This window comes from Lissotriton helveticus, chromosome 9, assembly GCF_964261635.1.
Source record: "Lissotriton helveticus chromosome 9, aLisHel1.1, whole genome shotgun sequence".
Taxonomy (NCBI): Eukaryota; Metazoa; Chordata; class Amphibia; order Caudata; family Salamandridae; genus Lissotriton; species Lissotriton helveticus.
In genome coordinates, this window is record NC_136070.1 from 441444637 (window position 1) to 441466679 (window position 22043).

Below are 22043 nucleotides of genomic sequence, written 5' to 3' on the forward strand. Positions count from 1 at the left end.
GTGCGCAGAAGAAGAGGCCTCTGCACAAGGAGAAGAGAGGCGCAGGAGGAGAGCCAGGCGAAAGGCTGGCGCAGGGAGCCAGTGCAGACCGCTCCCTGCAGAATGCACCCTCTTGGAGACCCGGAGGGGGAGGAGAGTGCTCCCAGTGGCTGGGGGGCGCCGCCAGGAGCAAGAAGACGCAAAAATGGGGCAGATTGGACCTCCAGGGGCTGAGATATGGCCCCCAGAAGGTGAGCGACCTTTGCCTTGTGGCCCCCTGATGGCAAAGCACGTGAGGCTCCGCCGCCGGTCCAGAAAAGGTCCCCGGGGTGGGTCAGGTCCCGGGGACTGCCCTCCAATGTGGAGAGCCTGCGGGGGTCCTGGCTGGGACCGGGGCCCCGGACAAGGAAGGAGGAACCAGGGGCCCTGGTGGGACCGGGCCCCCGACCAAAGCGCGGAGCCACCGGGTGTGGGCTCCCCGCGTCGCATACCCTTACCCGGGGGTCCGGGTGGGACCGGGCCCCCCACCGAGGCCCCAGAAAGCGGCAGGAGCTTGAAGCCCCCCATGATGCCTTGCAAGGTATGAGTAATGGATTGTTTTTGGCGTTTTGGTGGCCCCCAGAGGAGAGGGGTCACCCTTGAGTGTGAAAAGGTGCTGGGGGGGAGCTGCTGTAGCAGCGCAGTCTCGCCCCCAGCACAAAGCTAAGTCCCACCCTAAGTTTCTTGAGGATTTAAAAAGAATAACCCCTCAACTCTCAGTGAAGATTGCATTACCTCCTAGGCTGGAACTTTTGTTCTACAGCTGGGGGTTCATTGAGAAGTGCATCAAAGATTGAAGGACATCCCCTGGAGGTGAAATGGCGTAATTGCACTGAAATGCATTTATTAATGGTTATTTCTTTTAGAGGGACTGATGTTCAATGTGAAGTACTGGTGTAAGGTGATGTCACAAGCAAAGTGGATTTAAGTGGCTAGACACTCCTGCTAGGGTGTCTGACGGTATTTACAACTTAATCCTGTGATCATCTGTGATGCCTTTAGGGGCTGTAATTGCAATGCATTTTTAATGATATCCAAATGTGCGGAGTACTGTCATTCTAAAGTGTGCGTAAACATGTAGTCTTGCTGCTGCGCTTAGGTGAAGACCCCAGACTTTTAGCCCTTAAGATATAGAGGTGTATACTTTAGGGTCAGTAGGAGATGCTTGGTCAGGGTCATGTGTCACCAAGGCAGGTGTATCCCTGTTTAATGCTTGTTGAGGTAATGGGAGGGGGACGCCACTGGGATGGTGCCAGTGCGCAGGGCCCACGCTCCAGGATAGGCTCAAGTAATTGCATTGGGGCAAGATGATGTGCATACATGGGAGTGGTGGTACTAGACCCCACCCCCCTGCAGGAGGGGTGGAGATGTTATGCAATGTCACAAAATAATTCCAACAGCTTATGTATATTTGTAAATTGGTGTATAGTATTGAGTGGTGTGTGTGTTTAATAAATGTACTCTTACTTTTATAAAGCAAAGTACAGATTGGACAATCAATTATTGAGTGTTATTTTTGCGCACCTGCACATGGCGATTACTAGCTCACATCACCTCCCTTGAGTAAGCCTCAGACTGCTCTGCAACGCTACCTGTGCATCCTGTGCAACATTCCGTCCATCATCTTGTGTGTTTTGCTGTTCACCCTATGTGGGAAGGGTATGCCCAGACGTGGGTCCCGTGCTCACTAAGCCACTGGAGTCAAGCTATCCTGGCTGATGACAGCTGATAGCCAGAAACCAGTCCTAGGATGCTTGATTCCGGTCCAGGGAAGACATGGCTTGGCAGTTCGGGCTGGACTGCTCCCATGAGGCACAGGGTCAAGACTTATTTGCATATGGCTATGTCTGAACTGGGGTGGCTTGGTGAGCAAAATAATGATGGATTAAACCCAGATCTGTGACTGGGGGTGAAAATTTTGCCATTATGCAACATTCCGTCCATCATCTTGTGTGTTTTGCTGTTCACCCTATGTGGGAAGGGTATGCCCAGACGTGGGTCCAATGCTCACTAAGCCACTGGAGTCAAGCTATCCTGGCTGATGACGGCTGATAGCCAGAAACCGGTCCTAGGATGCTTGATTCTGGTCCAGGGAAGACATGGCTTTACATGGCCATGTCTGAACTGGGGTGGTGGAGTGAGCTAAAGAAGGGTGATGGATTAAACCCAGATCAGTTGACTGGGGGTGAGAGTTTGATTTGCTTAAACGCTCCGCCCAGCATTCCCTTTGGCATCGCTTTGTTCGCCCTAAGTTGGCAGGGTATGCCCAGCCATGGGTCCCTTGCTCACTCTACCACTGGATTCAAGATAGCCTGGCTGATGAGGATTAGGAATCCGAAACCGGTCCCAGGATGCTTGTTTCCGGTCCAGGGAAGACATGGCTTGGCAGTTTGGGCTGGACTGTTCCCATGAGGCACAGGGTCAGACTGATTTGCATATGGCCATGTCTGAACTGGGGTGGTGGAGTGAGCTAAAGAATGGTGATGGATTAAACCCAGATCAGTTGACTGGGCGCGAGTGTTTGATTTGCTCAAATGCTCCGTCCATCATCCCCTTTGGCATCGCTTTGTTCGCCCTAAGTTGGCAGGGTTTGCCCAGACGTGGGTCCCTTGCTCACTCTACCACTGGATTCAAGATAGCCTGGCTGATGAGGATTATGAAACCGAAACCGGTCCCAGGATGCTTGTTTCCGGTCCAGAGAAGACATGGCTTGCCAGTTCGGGCTTGTTTGATTTGGTCAAACGCTCCGTCCATCATCCCCTTTGGCATCGCTTCATAATAACATACTGGATGCCAAATGTCTTTGGGTCTGGATGTGGGAAGTTGCAATGTGCCGCATATATCATATCCTTCAGCTAACCGCTATTGATAAGACAATGCTTACTCCCCCAGTAGAGCGCCAGCCAGCGCTTAGCTAGTAGCAAGGCAATCACAGATTAAGGTTTTGGCAGTTAGTTTTAATATGGCACAAGCAGCGCTTCTCATACCTTGTTGTTGTGCTGCGGGCATGTATTTTATCTGATTGATCCAGTGAAGGGACCAGTCATCCAACCCCACCAGCGGCATTGAAGGGATTAGAATGAAGTACCTGCTGCTTGTTGCAGAGGAAGAGCCAGGGGCCGGGCATACAGCGTGAGTAGTCTGACCCTTTTGACAGCACCCCCTCTGCTGACACATAGGAGACGGAAAATGTTTTTTTACCTCAGGATATGCTGGGTAAACTGACAAGCTCCGATTACAGACAGCACACCTCATGATTTCAAAATCAGGAATTTAGCCGATCGTATCTCACCTTTATGGCTGGAGTGAACTGGTAGTAAAAAATAGGCATCCCCATATTTGGAATGCAGATAGTGTCTGATTTGTAATCTGCCCTGTGCGGCAGCCGCAAGAGCTATAGTTGACAAAGGAGCTAGGGTAGAAATGCTCAGCCTTTACTTCACAGGAGCAGCAGATGAGCCGTTCTCACACAAACCACTGTCTGCCTGATAATGTAGGTGCCCCCTCCCCTATCAGCTCCAGATGTTGTGAAGGAGCAGGCAAACCACTAGCACATCGTGTGAACCCATCCCCGCCTCTGACATGAACCATGTGAACGGCTGTACAGCAAGTCCAGGAACAACACAAAAAACAGTAGGCAGGCAGCGATTAACTTTCCGTAAAAACACCCTATTCTGTACAAGTGAGTCTTTTTGGGGGGAAAAACTACGAGGGCCCAGGCTCTCGTCAGGAGGACACTGCATCTATCATTACACATTGCTGCTGCCATGTTGCCAACGATAGTAACAACACAAATATTTAATCATCACACTCCTCCTACAAGTGTGACAATTCTGGGGCTGAATTATTTGTCTGTCCAAGAGTTTTCGTGCAACAATATAAATGTTAAGATAACGCTGGTGAATAATGAAGTGCTGGAGCAAGATCAGGGTTTTGTCTACTGACAGTTTTCACAAAAGAACATGAACTCCACTAAACAGTATTATATGATGATTAGCTGTGAGTTACTGCTTTTTAATTGGTTAGTGCCCAGCTATTTCTGGTGCTTTAAAGCAGTTTTAAAATATTGCTAGAGTTCCTTGTTGCTCAAATTAGTGTAATTTCTGATATTTATATTTTTCCCTTATCTTAATTTCTTGATTTTGCTCGTGAGAAAATTTCCATCATAGTCACAGAATGTCACTCATCAATCAATCAGGGGTTTTTAAAGCGAGGCTACTCACCTGTGAGGGTGACAAAACGCTGGAGAGGTGCGGAGAGGGGGGCTGCTGAACTGTCTGGTTGTGGATGTTCAGTCAAAAGAGCCAGGTCTTGAGGTCCTTCCTGAACTGGGTCAACAACATGGATTGCCTGAGGTGGAGGGGCAGGGTGTTCCAGGTCTTGGCAGCAAGGTAGGAGAAGGATTTTCCTTTGGTTCTGGTCTTGGTGATCCATGGTGCGGAGGCCTGGGCGAGTTGGGCAGTGCGGAGTTATCTGGCAGGTGTGTGGAAAGCAAGGCGGTGGTTCAGATATTCTGGTCCTTTGTCGTGGAGAGCCTTGTAGGCATGTGTGAGCTTGAAGGTTATTCTCTTGTTGATAGGGAACCAGTGGAGTTGTCAGCGGTGTTGCGTCATGTGGCTGCGGCAGAGGAAGTTGAGGACCAGTCTGGCCTCGGCGTTTTGGACTTTCTGTAGTTGCCGGAGCGGTTTCTTGGTGATGCCGGTGTAGAGTGCATTGCCGTAGTCAAGTCTACTGGTGATGAGTGCGTGGGTGACCTTCTTTCTGTATTCTGTGGGGAGCCATCTGAATGTCTTTCGAAGCAGACGAAACGTGTGGAAACAGGATCAGGATACTGCGTCGATTTGGCGGTTCATTGAGAGCGAGGAGTCCAGTATGATGCCATGGTTGCGTGCGTGGTCTATAGGGGAGGGAGAGGTTCCTAGTGTGGCGGGCCACATGGAGTCATCCCAGGCTGAGGGGGTGGGCAGGGGCGGACTGGCTACTGGGCTTTTCTTCTTAAACAATGCAAAACAAAGGTTTAAAAAAGTACGCTTTAAAGCTATTTGTTTTCTATTGTTCATTTAGAAGCGCCAGCAGCTCCCCAGCAACAAAATCAGACCCCTCAGGAGTGAACCCGGACCCCATCCAGCCACCCCAGCAAAAAACGCCTGGTAGCCAGTCCAGCCCTGAGGGTGGGACCCAAGATGAGTACTTCGGTCTTGTCCGAGTTGAGATTGAGGAAGCTGTCTTGCATCCAGATAGCAACTGCCTTCATTCCAATGTGAAAGTTACATTGAAATTATAAAAATGTTACACATAAACAATCTGAAACCTTGGTGGCTAGGTTTGGTCCTATCAGTAATCCCTCATTCTTTTTTTGCATATTTATATAGCGCAAACTCGACCCGAAGGTATTGGAGCGCTTTACATTAGCACCATATTTACATTACACATTCAGGCACGGGGAGATTAAGTGATGTGCCCAGAATCACAGGATGTGGACGCGACCCTGAGGCTCGAACCTTGGTTTCCAGCACCAAAATCAGCAGTCTAGCCGACTGACAACATCCTCTCCCAATTCTTAGTCCTCTAGTGATATAATTTGCAATGCCAATAGCTCTAACTTTCACAAATGCGAGACCAATTGCATTGAAAATGCTTGCTTAAGCTGTGAAGCCAACGCTCCCCATCACAACGCACACTCGCCAGTACCTGGGGGACTGTGTTTAGGTTTAAAAGTGAAGTATATCTAATGTTCAGGTTTTGTGTGCTCTGTGTTACAACAGGCCTACGTCAGATGCTATCATTGCTGCCCTGTTGGCAGAATTTGCATCTTTACCGGTTCCATCGAAAAATAAAGATGTTGAACTCTGGTCAGACAGACAATATGATGCCGGCAACGTCGTATTCAACAAGTACCTTTGCGCTCTAGTTCTTTGCGCCAATATTTTTATTTTATTTTAATGCGGTTTTATATAGCGCGAACATTACCCAAAGGTGTCAGAGCGCTTTACATAAGAACCAGTTGCGATACATAAGGACTCAGGATTACGTGCGTTGCATAAAAGATACAAACAGAAAACAATTGCAAATGTTATGTTATTTTGTGGCTTTTATAGCGCACGGCTACTCAGAAGAGTGTCCCGGCGCTTTATTAACATCCTGAAAAGCAAACAACACATAAAAAAGGGAGAAGAGGAAAAATAAAATCTAAGAGGCAAACAGCCAGGTTTTTAGGCCCTTCCTAAAAGATAGCAAGTTGGAATTGCTACGTAACGCGAAGGGCAAAGAGTTCCAAAGCTGAGGGGCCCGGAGCATAAAAGAGCGACCTCCCAATCGGGCCCTCCTCACACGGGGAACAATGGCGAGAAGCTGCGATTCTGATCTCAGAGATCGAGAAGGACGGTATTGCTTAAACCTCCTCTGCAGGTATTTAGCCCCGGAGGAATAGAAGGCCTTATGCGCAAGGGTCAAGGTTTTAAAGGCTATCCGCTGTCGGATAGGCAGCCAGTGAAGCGCCTGTAATAAGCCAGAAACATGAGCTCGCCTATGCAGACCAAAGATGGCGCGAGCCGCTGCATTCTGGACCACCTGCATCCGTTGCAAGAGGTATTCGGGCAGGCCAAGATATAAGATGTTAGCATAGTCCAATCTTGAACCAATCAAGGCCTGCACCGTAATCCTCCTGTGATCCTCTGAAAGCAACGGAAAAAACTTCCGAAGCATGCGGAGAAGTCCAAAGCATGTACCTGTGAGGGTGAGGATCTGCGATCTTAAGGTCAGACCGTTGTCAATTTTGACCCCCAAATTCTTCGCTAACTGTGAAGACTGGCTCGGAGGAGACATATCTGCCGGCCACCACACCTGCCAGTCCGGGTCGGATTGACAGCCGAAGAAGAGTACCTCCGATTTATCTGAGTTGCACTTGAGGCTGTTCAGTTGGAGCCATTTAAAAACAGCCCCAAGGCACTCACGGATACTCTCTCCGTCAGAATCCTCCCCTTTCCGGCAGGTGAAGAGCAGCTGGGTGTCATCCGCATAGGATACGATCTGGGCTCCACAAGACTCAGCCAGAGCCGCCAAAGGGGTCATAAAGATGTTAAGCAGAGTCGGGCTCAATACAGAGCCCTGCGGGACTCCGACTCCCAGTGGCGGCATCTCGGCGGAGGCTGAGGAAACCCAGACCGACTGTCGGCGACCAGCTAAGAAAGATGTAAACCAGCTGAACACCGTCCCCCTCAGACCGATCTCATGAAGTCTGATGAGCAAGCCCTCATGGGGGACGGTGTCAAAGGCCGCCGACAGATCGAGCATGATCAGCATAGCTCTCCCACCCAAGTCTAGCGTCTCCTTGATGGCCTCAGATACCTCCAGCAGCGCCGTCTCCGTGCTCAGATTAGGGCGGAAGCCCGACTGAGTGGAGTGAAGCAGGTCGTTGGATTCCAAAAAATTGGAAAGCACGCTGTGGACGTGCTTCTCCAGGGTCTTGGCTAGAGCCGGAAGAAGAGAGATCGGCCTGTAATTGGCCAAGACCTCAGGAGCCAGACCGGGCTTCTTAATCAGGGGGATGACCATGGCCTGCTTCCACGCCAAAGGGACCTCACCTAGGCTGAGAGAACGATTCAGGAGAGGGTTGACCAATGGGTTAACTACCTCCGCCGTCCTCGCCAAAAATTTGGCCGGGCATGGATCAAGCGGTGATCCAGATTTAAGATTGGCCAACAGAGCCAAAGATGAGCAAATGTACAAGTTATAGTCACACAAGGAGGAGCACTCAAGGAAGGGATACAAATGGATATACTCTAAGAGTCACATAGGAATGGTAGATAGTACAAAGGTCTACTGCATATACTAGTGATTAGAGTTATCTCTATATACATAGGGAAGGGATACGAATGCATATACTCTAAGAGTCACTTAGGAATGGTAGAGAGTACAAAGGTCTACTGCATATACTAGTGATTAGAGTTATCTCTATATACAAAGATATACAAATAGTAGATTTTCTCAGGTCAAGACTCAAAAAACCAGGAGAGCAGAGTTCCATTAAGTGGGGTCGGAGGGGGGACGCAGTCACAACACCAAGGGAGGGTGGGAGGGATACAAGGGTATGGAGAAAAGGCAAATCAGAAAAAGGAAGAAACATTTAAGGATCGTCAAGGGGGAAACGAGGGAAAAGGGGAAAGGACGAGGGAATGGACAAGATGGCGGGTCAGGGTCCAGAGAAAAGCGGCCGTGAACAGCAACAAAATGGCGGCCAGGACAAAAGAAAAAACATAAAGAGGTCCATGAAGGTGACCCAGTGAGTATGGATTAGAGTGCCAGGAGAAGTCCGGGGGGGTACATAATTCAGAAATCAAAGTCAGGAAGCGCTCTCCCGAGTACAGGCTCTTGGCCTGCATGTTGCAGTGGTAGCTCCATGCGCTGGAGCTGCTGTTCTGGCTGCAGGGCGAGCTGTAGAGGGAGCCCTTTCCGGGCGAGTAGTTGAGGGACAGGGAGGGAGGGATGCCAGTCCTGGGTGCGGCGAGGAGATCGCTCCCCGCCCCTTGCAGGGAGCCCCGCAGCGAGGTCGTGATGTTATCCACGATGAAGCCCTGGCCGTGGTGCTGCGGATGCTGCTGCTGCTGGTGGGGGTCGGGGCCCTCCAGGCTGAGGGAGCGGCCCGAGGGGCTGCCACTTGACATGCTGCTGCTACTGTCCGGGCTCTAGATCTTGGGCACGGAGTGCAGCGCCAGGGAGGCGGCCTGTGGGGGCGACAGGGCGCCGTTCTCCGTCTTGATGTCCTGGATGCGCAGCAGCCGCGGGGCGCCCGGCTCCAACTGCTCCTTGGCCAGCAGGGCAGAGGCGCTGGGAGCCCGGCGGGGGTGGGCGGCAGCCCGAGACGGCCGTCCTCAGAAAACGGCTCTTTTCGAATCCGTCTCCCGGCATCCCTGGGTCATTGAGAGGGAACCATCCCTCCTCCTGCTGCGGGGCTCAGGTTCGGATCTCTAGGGCTTGGATTCGGATATTCAGGACTTGTTATCGGATCTTCCCGCCTTGTGCCCCTTGTTTTGTGTTTTTGCGCAGTCGGGCACCAGACTGTACTGCTCAATCCACGTTGTGCCCCTTTTAACCTCCTTAGTGCCGGAGTTCGCACCGGGTTTTAATTTTTATTATTATTATTATTTTTCCCCTTATATGGCGGCCCCCACTGCTCTGCTTCAGGTTCGGTTTCACCTTGCCGGTGTTAAGAGGGGCGGCTCTCCTCTTCTGCCCTCACTGGGAGTAACGCGGGGGTCTGCGAGGGGGGGATGCAGCGGGTGGCTCCAGCACTGACCTTGTTGTCTCCCGCAGGGTGCCTGAGTGAACCAGGGACTTCAGACGCAGCGGCCGTGATCACAGTTAATGGTCGCCATCTTGAGCTCTTTTCTCCCTCTTTGAATCCTCTCGAAAGCTTCACCGGGGTGGCTTCTGTGTCTATGCCGGTGTAAACTGTGATTTCACGGAAGCCGGTAATGAATGGCTCGCTCGCTGTGTCCCGTTAGCTAGAATCCTCACCGTCCTTGTGTACCGGAAGCCAGGTTGATGCGGACAGTCCTGCCAAGTGTCACGTATCAGGCGTTATTCTAACACATTTCAGTGTGGTAATCCGCATCACCGCACTGAAATGAATTAGTCACGCATTATAGCGCTGCTCAGCCATCAATGCAGAGCACTGCTATAATGCACTATAATGTCATAAATGTAAGCAGCAGTAGCGCGGTGCATACTGTTCCCGGCAGGTTAAGGGTCTTGAAGCTCGCAGCTCCGCAAGTTCTCCCTCACTACAACAATGTACTTTGAAGCGCCGCGGGGGACGTTACATCCTGCTGCTGGAGCGGGGAGTTTTGAGGAAGGTGCCCCTCCGTGCAGGCCTTTTTGCTGATGGCGCCGCAAGATGAATCATCATCAACAATATAAGTGTTTCCTCCAGTCCTCCTAAGTCGGATTCCAGGTGACGCTTCTGCAACAACACAAGTGATATGTGAGGGGAGAGTCTGGCACGAGCTCCTGGTGTTAAAATTCAGCACCCTTCAGTGGTCGGGGGGCAGGCGGAGGGCATCGGACCGGATCAGGCAGAGCTGGCATGAACAGGACTGGGCCCTGAGGGGTTGGGCCGCTCCTGTACCTGGCCGCTTCAGGCCCTCGCACTGCTGGCCGCAAAGATTTAAATCAAATTACCCCATCTCACTACCAGGCTACTCGTGCAGCATGATGGTGGCAAACTACTAGAAGAGGTGTTGCACCTGCAACCGCGTTTACCAGCCGCACTGGATACAGAGGCCAGCAGGGAGGTGAGTGGGCACTGGGGATGGTACAGCAGAGTCAGTGACAGCCAGCGTCTCCTGACGGTTAGAGTGGCGGAGGGGAGGAGAAGGGCAGGGAGTATTTAGGCTGTTGTGTAAGTAAGTCCTCGGAGGCCTGTGGTGAAACACCAGAACCCCACCGTCCGCCACTGCGCCGCCAACTTCTGCATATCGAGCTATTATGCTCCAAATCCAGACGACTTTCCACGCTGGAAACGGCAGTACCGATTTCTCCATTGTTCACGTTATCTGCTGACCCGTTGAATTGCCTGAATTGATACGCAATTGCATAAAAAGGCAGTGTAATATTTAAAGACAACAATGACTATATTTATGTCCTGATGATGATGCCCTTTATTTTACTTAGGCATCGAAACGTCGTCGACCAAAAAACCCCCGTATGCAATATGACATTCAAAATATTGTGAAATGCAAAGGTGTGTTTACAATAATCTTTGTCTGTAACACTGACTACAAGTACACAGACATAATTTTTGTTTTGCTCCTTTTTACAATTCTGTTCGTTGTTTTGTCTGAATGTTGTGGGTCACGGCTGTGCCCACTTGTTATTAATGTGTTCATTCAGTTTTTATTAAGAAAATTGTTAAATAAATTCCTTGTCCGACTGGACAAAAGGCATAACACTTTTCAGGTGTGTGATTATTAGCTCAGTATACCATTGTGTCTAAGAGTAGGGACCACTGTTTTTTGTAACATGTGGTGAAATCGAAGCAGCAAATGGCACACCAATTGCTTGACAATAACTGTCTCATGCTGGAACACCGGTGGCTTATTACGTCATAGTAGGGACCTAAGATATTCTATTATGAACTATCATGCAATGTTTTTCTCCACCCCATATCTACATGAGTGGATGCTGTTCGTGTAGATCTAAATGCAGTGCTTGTGTGTTTTCGTCCTTATTTCTGGGTTTACTTTAGTCCACGTAGTGTATTTATCAAGAGCTAGCACCTCGGACAGTAGAGTCAAAGCACACCAAATGGAGTTATGTGCGGAGGAAAAAACATGTGGTAGGTGGCATTTTCGGCCGGGTGTCTTTTGATGGAGCAGCTCTGTGCGAGGGAACCTTGTCATTCCAGGACACCGTTACTCAGAAGGCAATTTTCTGAGAATCCATCACAATGAGGCTCCAAACAGATGTTTTAATTATCACTATTTTACCCACCATGGTGGGCGATCTACAACAGACTCTTCTGTAACAAATTCAAACCTTAACCACACGTGAACTATAAATCTTTACACTAAGCCTTGATCAGAGTGTAATATGTACTGTATCACTAACCCTATGTTTGTTTTAACCCTAGACATCGTCCTACAATGTAGCTTATAGTACTACTCTACACACCTTGTACCTCTGTGTCTGGTTGCTTAGTGCTCTGCATGTGTTGCTGAGGTTCTTTCTAGGTGCATGCCCCCATCGAACCAGGCAGGGTGCAGGATCCTAAATATTTTGTTATGGCGGGCACCACAGGAAAGTCAATCAAGAGCATATATTTAACGTGGTTCTAATGCTCCTGCCCCCCACAACATAATGACTGTCTTTCACTGACGCTGATGTCCCCCCTTATGTTGTTCACACCCAAATAGCTGAGAGGTCCCATGTACACACCGCTTACAGGCTACCAGATTTCCTAAAGTTAGACTTAGCCCAGACTTGATCACCTTGGATTGTGGCTTTATTTTGCTTGCAAGAATGTGTCACTCATAGCCGTTAAAATGTCACACATCATTACATTGAAATTATGAAAACGTCACACATAGCAATTTGAAACCTTGGCAGCTATGTGCCGAGGCTCTCAGCCTGGAAGCTACTGCGGTGTGTCCCGGGTTACCCGCTGCAGACCGGACTTCTTTAAGAGATATCGATCACCCGAATGCGGGGCTGTACTGAATATTACCTCCTGCGTGCGTGTCATCAGCTGTTTGTGTCTTGTGGCTCGTCTTCGTTTCTATTGTAATTCCCGCCTTTCTGACGTAGAGTTAATCAGAGAACGGACTACGAACATAACACGGTAGTCTGAAGACCCGCCCTAATGACCCTTTTCCAGGAATCTCATACGATTGAACGATGGACGTCGGTATGTAGCAGCCATATTGAAACATGCTTGTTGTCTATGAGATTAACCAGGCACTGGTAGGGCAGGCTAATCAATACAGCCACCAATATTGATATTCGGTAATTGTGTATCATTTATTTTATCCACTTTAAGTGTATTGTAAAAGATAAACCACGCGTTTCCTTGTATCCAAGAGAGGATGTAGGGTTGCGTCAGCAGATAACCCTTCGTAGAGACATCTCTCCAATGAATTTGAGGGGAGGTGGGGTTCGGAATTTGGGTTAGGCTTTATGTTTATGGTCACCTCAACCCATTTAATCCTGATGTTTAATTGGTTTACCCAGTTGCCACGAGATACGATCATCGCAACATTGGTGTTGAAGTAAAATATGATTGGATGAACCTCGACGGGACAGATCAACGGATTGGCTGATTCACGGCAGAGCAAAAACGGAGACTGGCTGATCTCTGACGGGACAGACCCTCCTTTCAATGTTTAGCCAGAAGTTATCGGTCTCAGCACAATGTTTTGCGATTGTCGAAACCACAGCCAATAGTAGTTCGAGACCCGCCCTCATGGTGTCGAGCATGTACGCCATTGGCTGGGACCGACGGGTGGCCACGGGGATGGTAAGAGGGCGGTGAAAAGATGTCTTCCGATGGGAAAAAGCTTGTCCGTTCACCTAGCGGGCTGCGCATGGTTCCTGAGAGCAGCGCGCACCGCAGCCCCTTCTGCCTGGAAGAGCCGCCTTGGGTACCTGACAAAGAGGTTAGTGTAGATACCTAGCTGTGCTGTTTGCAGACGAGTGCACGCATCTCACTGTGGAGACCCTTGCTGTTGGTGGAGTTACAGTGTGACCAACCTTTCGTCTATCTAATATTGAGTGAGTGCGCAAGTAGTCAAACATTTTGGGTAAAAAGTAATTGTTTCTCGTGTAGGGCAAATGCTAATTGTGGCTTAGAGAGCTAGTTCAATCTAAGCCTAACTACCGTCTAACAATAGCTCACATTTGGTCGTGTAATACAAGTAGTAGGGCTGATGCATTTTCAGAAGCACTATTTGTGCATTACCATGTCATCATGGCAAACCAGAATGGGCTAATTAATGGCTGTTTCGCTTTCTTGCATTTAAAAGTGTTGAAAAGGAATATCTTGCTGTTTCGAACAGTTAAGAATCACTTAGTGAACTGATCTCCTCTTCCTATGGTCTCTTTTAAGGAGCAGCAAGATTTTGGTTACAAGCTGTGTGTCATCATAGTAAAGAGGGTGTCATTTATCGAGAGCCTTTCCAATATAAGGGGAAAACTATAAAATGCTGCCATTAATGGCCGACAGCGAATAAATGGTTCAGTCCGATGATAGTACTACAGAAGGGAATACCGTGGTAACAGTATGCCCATACATTATGTATTTGTTTGGAAAACGGCCTTCCACAGAGGGATTTGTCCTTTTACAACACACCAAAGCAAGGGTCAGAGCTATCCAAGACCAGCACTCCTAATCACTACTTTATTCTGCCTTTATATTTGTTGCTTTTATCTGTGCATGGCATCTGGGATTTGATCCTTAAAAATCCCCAATTTAGCGATCAAAAGCTCACTTATCACTGTAACACACAAAATGATCCAGCACCAGATTCCTTATATCCAAAGTCAAATAAAAAGTGTTATGATATCTTATATTAAAAATATAACAATAATAACAAGATAACTTTTTAAGGATAAGCAATTTCAACAACTTGATTGTCGATCAATTCATTCTTTATTTTTCAAAAAATTAGTTAAAACATGACAGGATTGCATGTTGCCAATGCGTTTCATCCCACCAGGGACTTCTTCAGGGCTAGAAGCAATTTATAAAAATACTCACTGTTACACACATTATATTTAAAATTAAAAACGCAAACATTTATCTCTTTCTAAAGTTTCACAGTTTGTATCAATCTTGAGTTTTATTTAAAAATTACCATAGAAAAGCCTATCCTTATCCGTTATTATAAATGCATTTTTGTCTGCTTATGTACAATCATAACATCAGTCCAGTGTATAAGAAAAACAGGGAGAGAAAGAAGCCATATTCCACATGGCATCCTCAGAATGATTCTATACGGGAGGAAAGAACATTTTGAGAGAGACCATATAACATCCAGTAATTGAAAGTAACCGAACTATCACATTAGTTCATCATTTATAGAGTACATTGATTAATACGACAACCCATTCTTATCCTACACGGGAGGAGACACAGTTATAACAAAACCATGTGTAATGCAATAAATGGACTAGATACTATCTTCAACCTGATTTGTATGCCAACAGCTCATTTCATCTTATTCTGCCAATATAGCTTGGATATTGTTCTTACACATAAGCATCTTTTTTTGTGATCACACTGGATTACACATAGAAATATCTCAGGTCCAATATTGATGGCCACTATATCATTACTAAATTCACGGGGTTCATAAGTTATGATAACCTGCTTATCAGTGTATTACTCTCCTCATCTTGTTCTATTTACTGATATACGAGTAGTAAATTTATCATACCTTTTTTGTGATGTTGTAACAGAAAGATGCGCGTCAATCTTCCAGTATTCTCAATGATGGTCACATACATATATCTAAAATAAACAGTGTATAGAGTCATATGAATAATTCCTGATAATCATGTCCAAAGAAGATCTCATCTAAGTACTATTGACTTATTTTATTGTAATCATCTACATCAGCTGCTGCTGAATTTCATTGGAGTATCCTAATTTTTGTTCATGTCAAAACCTTTTGTATATATACCATGGTTAGGTATATTTGAATAAAGGCTGTCGAAACAGCCATCTTCAGGAGCTCTATTGAGTTTAACTCTCAATCTACAATGTCATATTAATTCAGACTGTTTCATTCGCACTACTTACTTTGTGAACATGAACATATAGAGAGAGTGTTGATAGAACAGAAACAGATTCCTTTCTGGTCAATCACTGAATTGTACTTCTGATATCTCAGTGTCGGAGTAGCTTGACGACCATAGTGTGGTCCATTAGTGAAATTCTAGACAGAAACACGAATAGGATATATATCAGTAGCGATTTGATCATTACTCTACATGAAACGAAAAGGTCTTTACATTGCGGGACAATGCCCCTTAAAATACTACAGAGAATTAAATGCACGTGTTTTTAAATACTACAGAGAATTAAATGCATGTGTTTTGCACATGTATCTCAATATTATAAAGTCCTGTCATTCATACAAATGTGCCGACATGTGCTCATAACAAAATGTATTGCGTTTGTTTAGCAGTAGCATTTCGTAATCCTAAACGCTCTGGTTGTTAAGGACCCCAACCATAAAGACTACAGCCCGTTAGCGTGCACATCAATTTTTACACATATTGTCGAAGAGCAACGTATTTAGTGCCCTCTATGGATATTCCAAATGCGATATATTTATCAAATATGGCATTTCCGTAAATTTACGCGCACACGGTTGTTAAAAACCACATACAATACAATTGGTTGATGTACACGCCCATTATTACATATATCGTTAACGGAACAGAGTTTCTTGTGACTGCGCATTAATATGTCCAATGCCATGCCGAGACCTCGTTCATGTACTTTACTCACCACAACTGTCATGTTTGCTGGTCATATAAAAGCAAACGTTAGAGACCGAAACCCAGCTTAGGATTTAAATTCAAAACAGGCCAGCGTGGTTAGCATGGTCTTTCACAACAAGTCTGTACTCTTGCAATCGAATAATCAGAGCCACAATCATTCATTCTCCCTACTCACCCCAATGTGTACGGCCCTCCAAGTGTGCGGCTGTCATCCGGTCGTGCAACAATTCTCCTCGGCGTTTCTGTTCTATTTATTTCACCCATTATTAACTAGCTCCACCTGTGGCGTTGTTGTGGCGCTTGACGATTGCGTAACTTTCTGTCCCACCATTTTCTATTTCTTCTGCGTATCAGAACCCAGTGCCGGTGATACATAATACGGCCGCCATCCTAAGAGTGTGTTTACTAAATCGATTATGCATAGAGAAGTAAAAAATACCGCGATGATCCAGATACACCAAGGTCAAAATTGTGTATATTATTAAAAGCAGACATCATGTACGTGTTTCTTCCTAATTCCGGTGCTTATACATATTAATTTGTAAATCGTGATCATGCATCATTTTAACATTGTTAAACCACTCGTAATAATTACCGGCGGTGTGCACAGAGTGCGTGTTAGTTTTATATCATAGCACAATTCATATGAATTGTGAAAAGTTAACTAGTGTGGAAAAACGAGAATTACGGAGCTCAATTGTAGGCCATATTGGGTACCACTCCCACATACAGAAAATCATTGCGCCATCTTAGAACATGTTTAAGTGATCCAACGTGCTATATCCTCTCTCGGAGAATATCCCAAAGAGTGACAAGAAATCACATATCGAACACCTGTGACTCTTAAATGTATTTACTCAATCTTATCAGTGCGATACAGCTGAAGTTAAAAAAAATAATATCGACATGTGACATGCAGCTTCCACATGCAAGTCACAGATTGAAGGAGATCTATGGTGATAAAAAATCGACACAAATTCCTTATTAACTCAAACATAGGCTACTTGTCATAAGGCGGCAGCTCAAAGACATGTGACGCTCAGCTCTATGCTGTGAGTGCTACATAGGTATATGATCTTGGTCCCTCCCCATTGTGTCCTGTATATCTCATGTGTCTAAATAGTTTGAAATTGTAAAAAAAGATACGATTACAGACTCTTACTACTGCCCGTTATATCTATTCCTAGTTATATCCTGTAGAGATCATATTGTTGCCTAATAGATTCTTTGCGGAATTATAACTGGAAATTAATACTGCCACAATTTTTAAAAAGTGATGGAACTCATTATGGCAATTAAGCCCAGCTGTCACAGCCCTCAAGCGGCAAATCCATCTTGCTTCAGTCTGTCTAAGCAGTGCAATTCTGTCCCCACCTCTAGCTCCATTTTCAACATGATCTAGAGCATGGAATGTTTTATATTCGATTGCTCAGGGTGACTACTCAAGATATGTTGTGCTACTGGGGAACGATCATCCTTGTTTTTAATATCCCTCACATGTTCTTGTATTCGTGTTTTTAAGCATCTAATGCTGCTCCCAACATAAATTTGCTGACATACACAACGCAGTAAGTATACTGTGTGTGTCGTGTTACAATTGATGGAGGATAGTGCACGGTATTCCTTTTGATTTGTTGTACTGAAAGCTAGTGCATTTATTTATTCCAAACTTGCATATGCTACAGTTACCACATATATAAAAGCCTAATGGCTTCTCAGGCAGCCAGGTTGCTGGTTTGTTTTTCGGCTCTTTGACATGACTCGGGTATAGCATATTACGCAATGTTTTCCCTTTCCGATAGATTACTCTTGGTTTATTAGCCACAATACCTGGTCGTAAGCCTTTAGATTGCAATAGGCCCCAATTTCTGCGCAGTATATTATAAATGTGTCCACTGTACATATTATATTCCGTAATGAAGGAAACCTGTTCCACATATTTGTTCTTGTCAATACTGGGTCTACTAGTAAGGGTGTCCTTCCGGTTTAATCTTTTTACCTTTTCTTTAGCTTTTCTGAGGCAATCAACCAAGCTATATTGACAGAATAAGATGAAATGAGCTGTTGGTATACAAATCAGGTTGAAGATAGTATCTAGTCCATTTATTGCATTACACATGGTTTTGTTATAACCGTGCCTCCTCCCGTGTAGGATAATAACGGATTTGTCCTTTTACCCTGCGAAGTTACGAAAGGTTAAGACGAGGAGCAAATAGTTCTTAACAAGCATTTGCAATGCAATAGGTCTCCTATTTGCGAGAGTTTAAGCTATTGCCATTGTAAATGGCAATGCCGTTTATTTATCTGTTTGGCTAATTAACACATATATAAATGGCATTGTCATTTACAATGCCAATAGTCAAACTCTTACAAATGCGAGACCTAATCCAAGAAGCCGCAGCCATTGTCCCGGGCTGCTTAGAAAGGGAAATCGCTGAAGATGCAGGAAAGCATGTCGTACCTGCAGTAGGAGAAACTCATTCAAGAAAATAGTGCTTGCAGACTAAATAAGATGTACTGTGTAACAACTAAAATAAAATGGCCAGTCCTCATGGGAGGTTGCAAATGAAGACAAGGCGGTACTAAGGAGAGACTAACAATGTAGGAGGTAGCCTTACGGCTAAATCGGTCGACCTCGAAATTGGGGAACCGGGTACGAGTCTCGTCAACGATGCTCTTAGTCCTGTGATTCTTGGCAAATCACTTAATCTACAGTGCCTAACAACAAAAAAATGAATGTGTCCATCTGTAACAAAACTGGTCTAATGTAAAGCGCTCTGATACCCGATGTCTTGGGTCTAGTTCGCACTATATAAAACTCTTAACAACAAATAAATACAAACAAGCCTATTAACGAATCAGAAGCTAGTATTTACGAAGGGCAATGACACAAGCCAATGACAAGTGTGGGCGGGAGTTCTATTGCATGCCGCAGAGCAGCACATGGCTGCCTAGGCTCAACCTAAAAAGAAGGCTGATCATTACAGCAGAAGACATACAGGGCAGGCGGGTTGGGGTGGGTGGTGCTTGGGGGCTGATAGTGGCTGTTTGAGATAAAAGGTGTCATTAGGGTCATCCCAGTTGTCACACAATATTCATGGACCTCAAACCTGTACCTCTGCCTTCACTTTGGGTCCAGAAACAGTGCCTTATACCACAGTGGGATAATAAAGATCCATAAACAGTGAGCTGGATTCATTCTCTCATCAACTTAGTCCTTAATGGATAGGGGACTGGTTCAGCTGTCTTGATAACTGCAAGGCAAATCAACATATTTACACGGAGGTTGTTATGTCTCACACAGTGCATCACTCGCTTTTCATTTGTTATATTATACCAGAATAGGGATACAACTGTTGATTCACTTGATAGCTCAGGCCGTGCCGTGCCATGCCTTGTGAATCTTCAGGGGTTATTTCACTTCCTTGTGCAATTTAATTCGTTCTCATGCCTTCCGTTGGGTTGGTGCTAGACACTTCAGTAGATTAAGTGGACAGCATGTTTGAGCCTTTAGGGAACTAGTCTTATTTGTACCCTTAGTCTCTTTGATCTATATTTCAATAGGGCACATCTTCTCAAACTACCAGTATTAAGGTGACCCTTATCCCCTCGCCCGCCCCAGCAGAGGCAGAACTCCTCTTAATTTGTCCACACCCATTTTGGTTGAGGACCTTAGAGGTGGCTTGCCATCGTCACCCATTTACCATGTAACCTTGAGACCCATGAGTGTGTTTTTGTTTGGTTCTGACAAGCTGCAGAGACAAGTGTTGCTTCTGGAAATTTGCCTGCCAGTGGTACAACTCGGAGTCACAAGCAAACGCTATCATTCCAACAGCATCTGAAGACTCATCTTTTCATACTTTCACTACTCTCTCATGCTATGGATATTTTGTTTCCCACGTTTCAGCCATCAATATCTCTGATGACTCACTATTAACTCTTCTTCTCCACTGGCTTTTTGAGTATTCAGTGGTTGTTTGATACTATATCTAGTCTCTGCCTTGGCTGAGCAGACATGCTCCGTATATCCCAATCTTTAAAACAAATCTGATTTTGTATCTGCTGTTAAGTGCTGCTAATATATATTGTTGCAATACTTTAAAAGCCCCTTCAGTCCCGGGATTTATTCATCACTGTTTAAAGCCACTGACTTTCTGTCCTCGTCCTTGCTATTGTATAATTATGTCTCATTGTCTTAGATTATATTGTACACGTTGAAATGTAAAGTGCCACATACCTTTCAGGTTATTACGTGCTATATAAAACTGTAAATGCACCATCACTCACTGGAAGGCACTCCTCCAGTTAACTTCCCATTTGCTCCAGTTGCCGTGCTACGTTCTGTACGTACCAACCAACAAACCACCCACCACCCCATGAACCTCAAAGCTTATCTCCCTAATACTTCCTGCCAGTCGTTTTCTCTCCATCTCTCTCTTCTGTGACAGCAAACCTCGTGATTAGTTGCCATCACAATTTTACCCACAGTAAAGAGATCCCTATATTCTTCCTCTTCTCCACATGGACAGGTCCTTCAGACCAGTATTAATGCTCAGCAGTCAAATATGCAGACATCTATCACCATGCCATTATCATATCTACAGGGCTATAAGCCTCCACAGATCCCACCAGGCCCCACAAGAATGCACACAGACCCGAGTCCACTAACAACTAATGTTTCAGTCACAGTCAGACTCAGCATATGCATTATTATCCAAAAACTTTACAAACACATGCTTTATGAGTTTGTACTGCTCTTGTCTTACCATGACTTCCTTTATTACATCTCCACATTGTTTGTGCCTTCTGTTAGACGGGGACCTGGAGGGTCGGCCGAGCACAAGGGGAGAGGCCTCCGGTGAGGGCCGTCTCCAGCGATCGTACAGACAAGTAACTTCCCCCCCACAGATAGACACCACACGAAGGTCAGCTTAACACCTTTTATAGGCAATTCTTTGAGTAAAGTGGTACGATACAAGGAGATCAGGACACGATGATCCTCTCAATTCTAGTCTCTATTAGGGGAAGGGGGTAGCGGGACAGTCTTGGTACCTACAGGTACTGAGGTGAACCGGTGGTAGCTCACAATCCTCGAGCTCGGCGTTCGGACGGGTCAGACCGCGGCTGCGCCAGCAGGTCCCGAAGAAGTCGTAGGTGGCAACGGGCCGCGGCAGCGCCAGCAGGTCCCAGCGAGGATGACGGTTACAACGGGCCGCGGCAGCGCCAGCAGGTCCCACGAGGATGAACGGTGCAGAAGGCCGCGGCAGCGCCAGCAGGCAGGACAATAGTCCACAAGGCAGGGCCGCGGCAGCGCCAGCAGGCAGGACGATAGTTCACAAGGCAGGGCTGCGGCAGCGCCAGCAGTCCGTCAAGGATGAGTTCTTCTCGGTGTCTCTCGACTCCAGGATACAACTGCCTTCCTGCTCTGGGGCTGCCTCAGTTATAGGTCTGGCGCCCTTTGATGTCCGGACCCTCGCACTGGGAGGTCGGGAGGTCCGGGATGAGGGAGTCCAGACACCCAGCAGGGGGGTGGAGCCAGCACCCGGGGAGGCTGGGGGCGATCGGCACCTGGCGGGGGAGAGCCATCGACACTTCTTTCTCCCATTAACCTGCCAAGTGGTCCGTTCACCTCCTGGATGGGTGGTGGTGCCGGGATGTCTGGGCCCGGCCAGGCCCAGGGTTGGGGTCGAGCCGAGGCCACGCGGCCGCGTGGTGCAGTGTCCAAGATGTCGGCTGGGCCGGGCAATGGGGTTGACGTGGGCCTGGGCCCGTGGCACAGAGATATCCGGGAGCCGGCGTCCCGGAGGGGGACGGGTTGCGGGTTGCTTCTGCGGGTAGCACCCGGAGAGCCGATGTCTGGGCCCTGTCATGCGGGGAGGGAGCGAGCCCTTCGTGGGGCCTGTCCAACACCTTCCATGAACAACCTTACTGCTCATACTTTGATGGGACCTTTAGGATCTATATGTCACCCCATAGAATCGTCCACGTGAGCCACATGCCAGTCATCATACATATGAGACCTG

At 46.8% G+C, this 22043-nt stretch overlaps 2 protein-coding genes across 6 annotated transcripts in view; one reads left to right on the plus strand and one right to left on the minus strand.

The window, feature by feature from the left end:
• The window catches only part of XRCC3 (X-ray repair cross complementing 3), a 143478-nt gene extending 127165 nt beyond the window's left edge, over nt 1-16313 (minus strand). For 2 of the 4 annotated variants that reach the window (XM_078660262.1, XM_078660259.1), the window contains exons 1-3: nt 16196-16313; nt 15314-15449; nt 14949-15022 (exon numbers count right to left, since the gene is read on the minus strand). The gene's annotated coding sequence lies outside the window, so the exon portion shown is untranslated. Of the gene's footprint in view, nt 1-12241; nt 12378-14948; nt 15023-15313; nt 15450-16195 lie in introns of those variants that run through there. The other 2 variants (XM_078660261.1, XM_078660260.1) reach the window with 2 other exon arrangements.
• ZFYVE21 (zinc finger FYVE-type containing 21) overlaps nt 12976-22043 on the plus strand; it is a 220583-nt gene continuing 211515 nt past the window's right edge. The window contains exon 1 of one of the 2 annotated variants that reach the window (XM_078660263.1): nt 12976-13169. In XM_078660263.1, coding sequence (XP_078516389.1) covers nt 13050-13169 — 120 coding nt within the window. In that variant the 5' untranslated portion in view covers nt 12976-13049. The remainder of the gene's footprint in view (nt 13170-22043) is intronic. The other variant, XM_078660264.1, reaches the window with a different exon arrangement.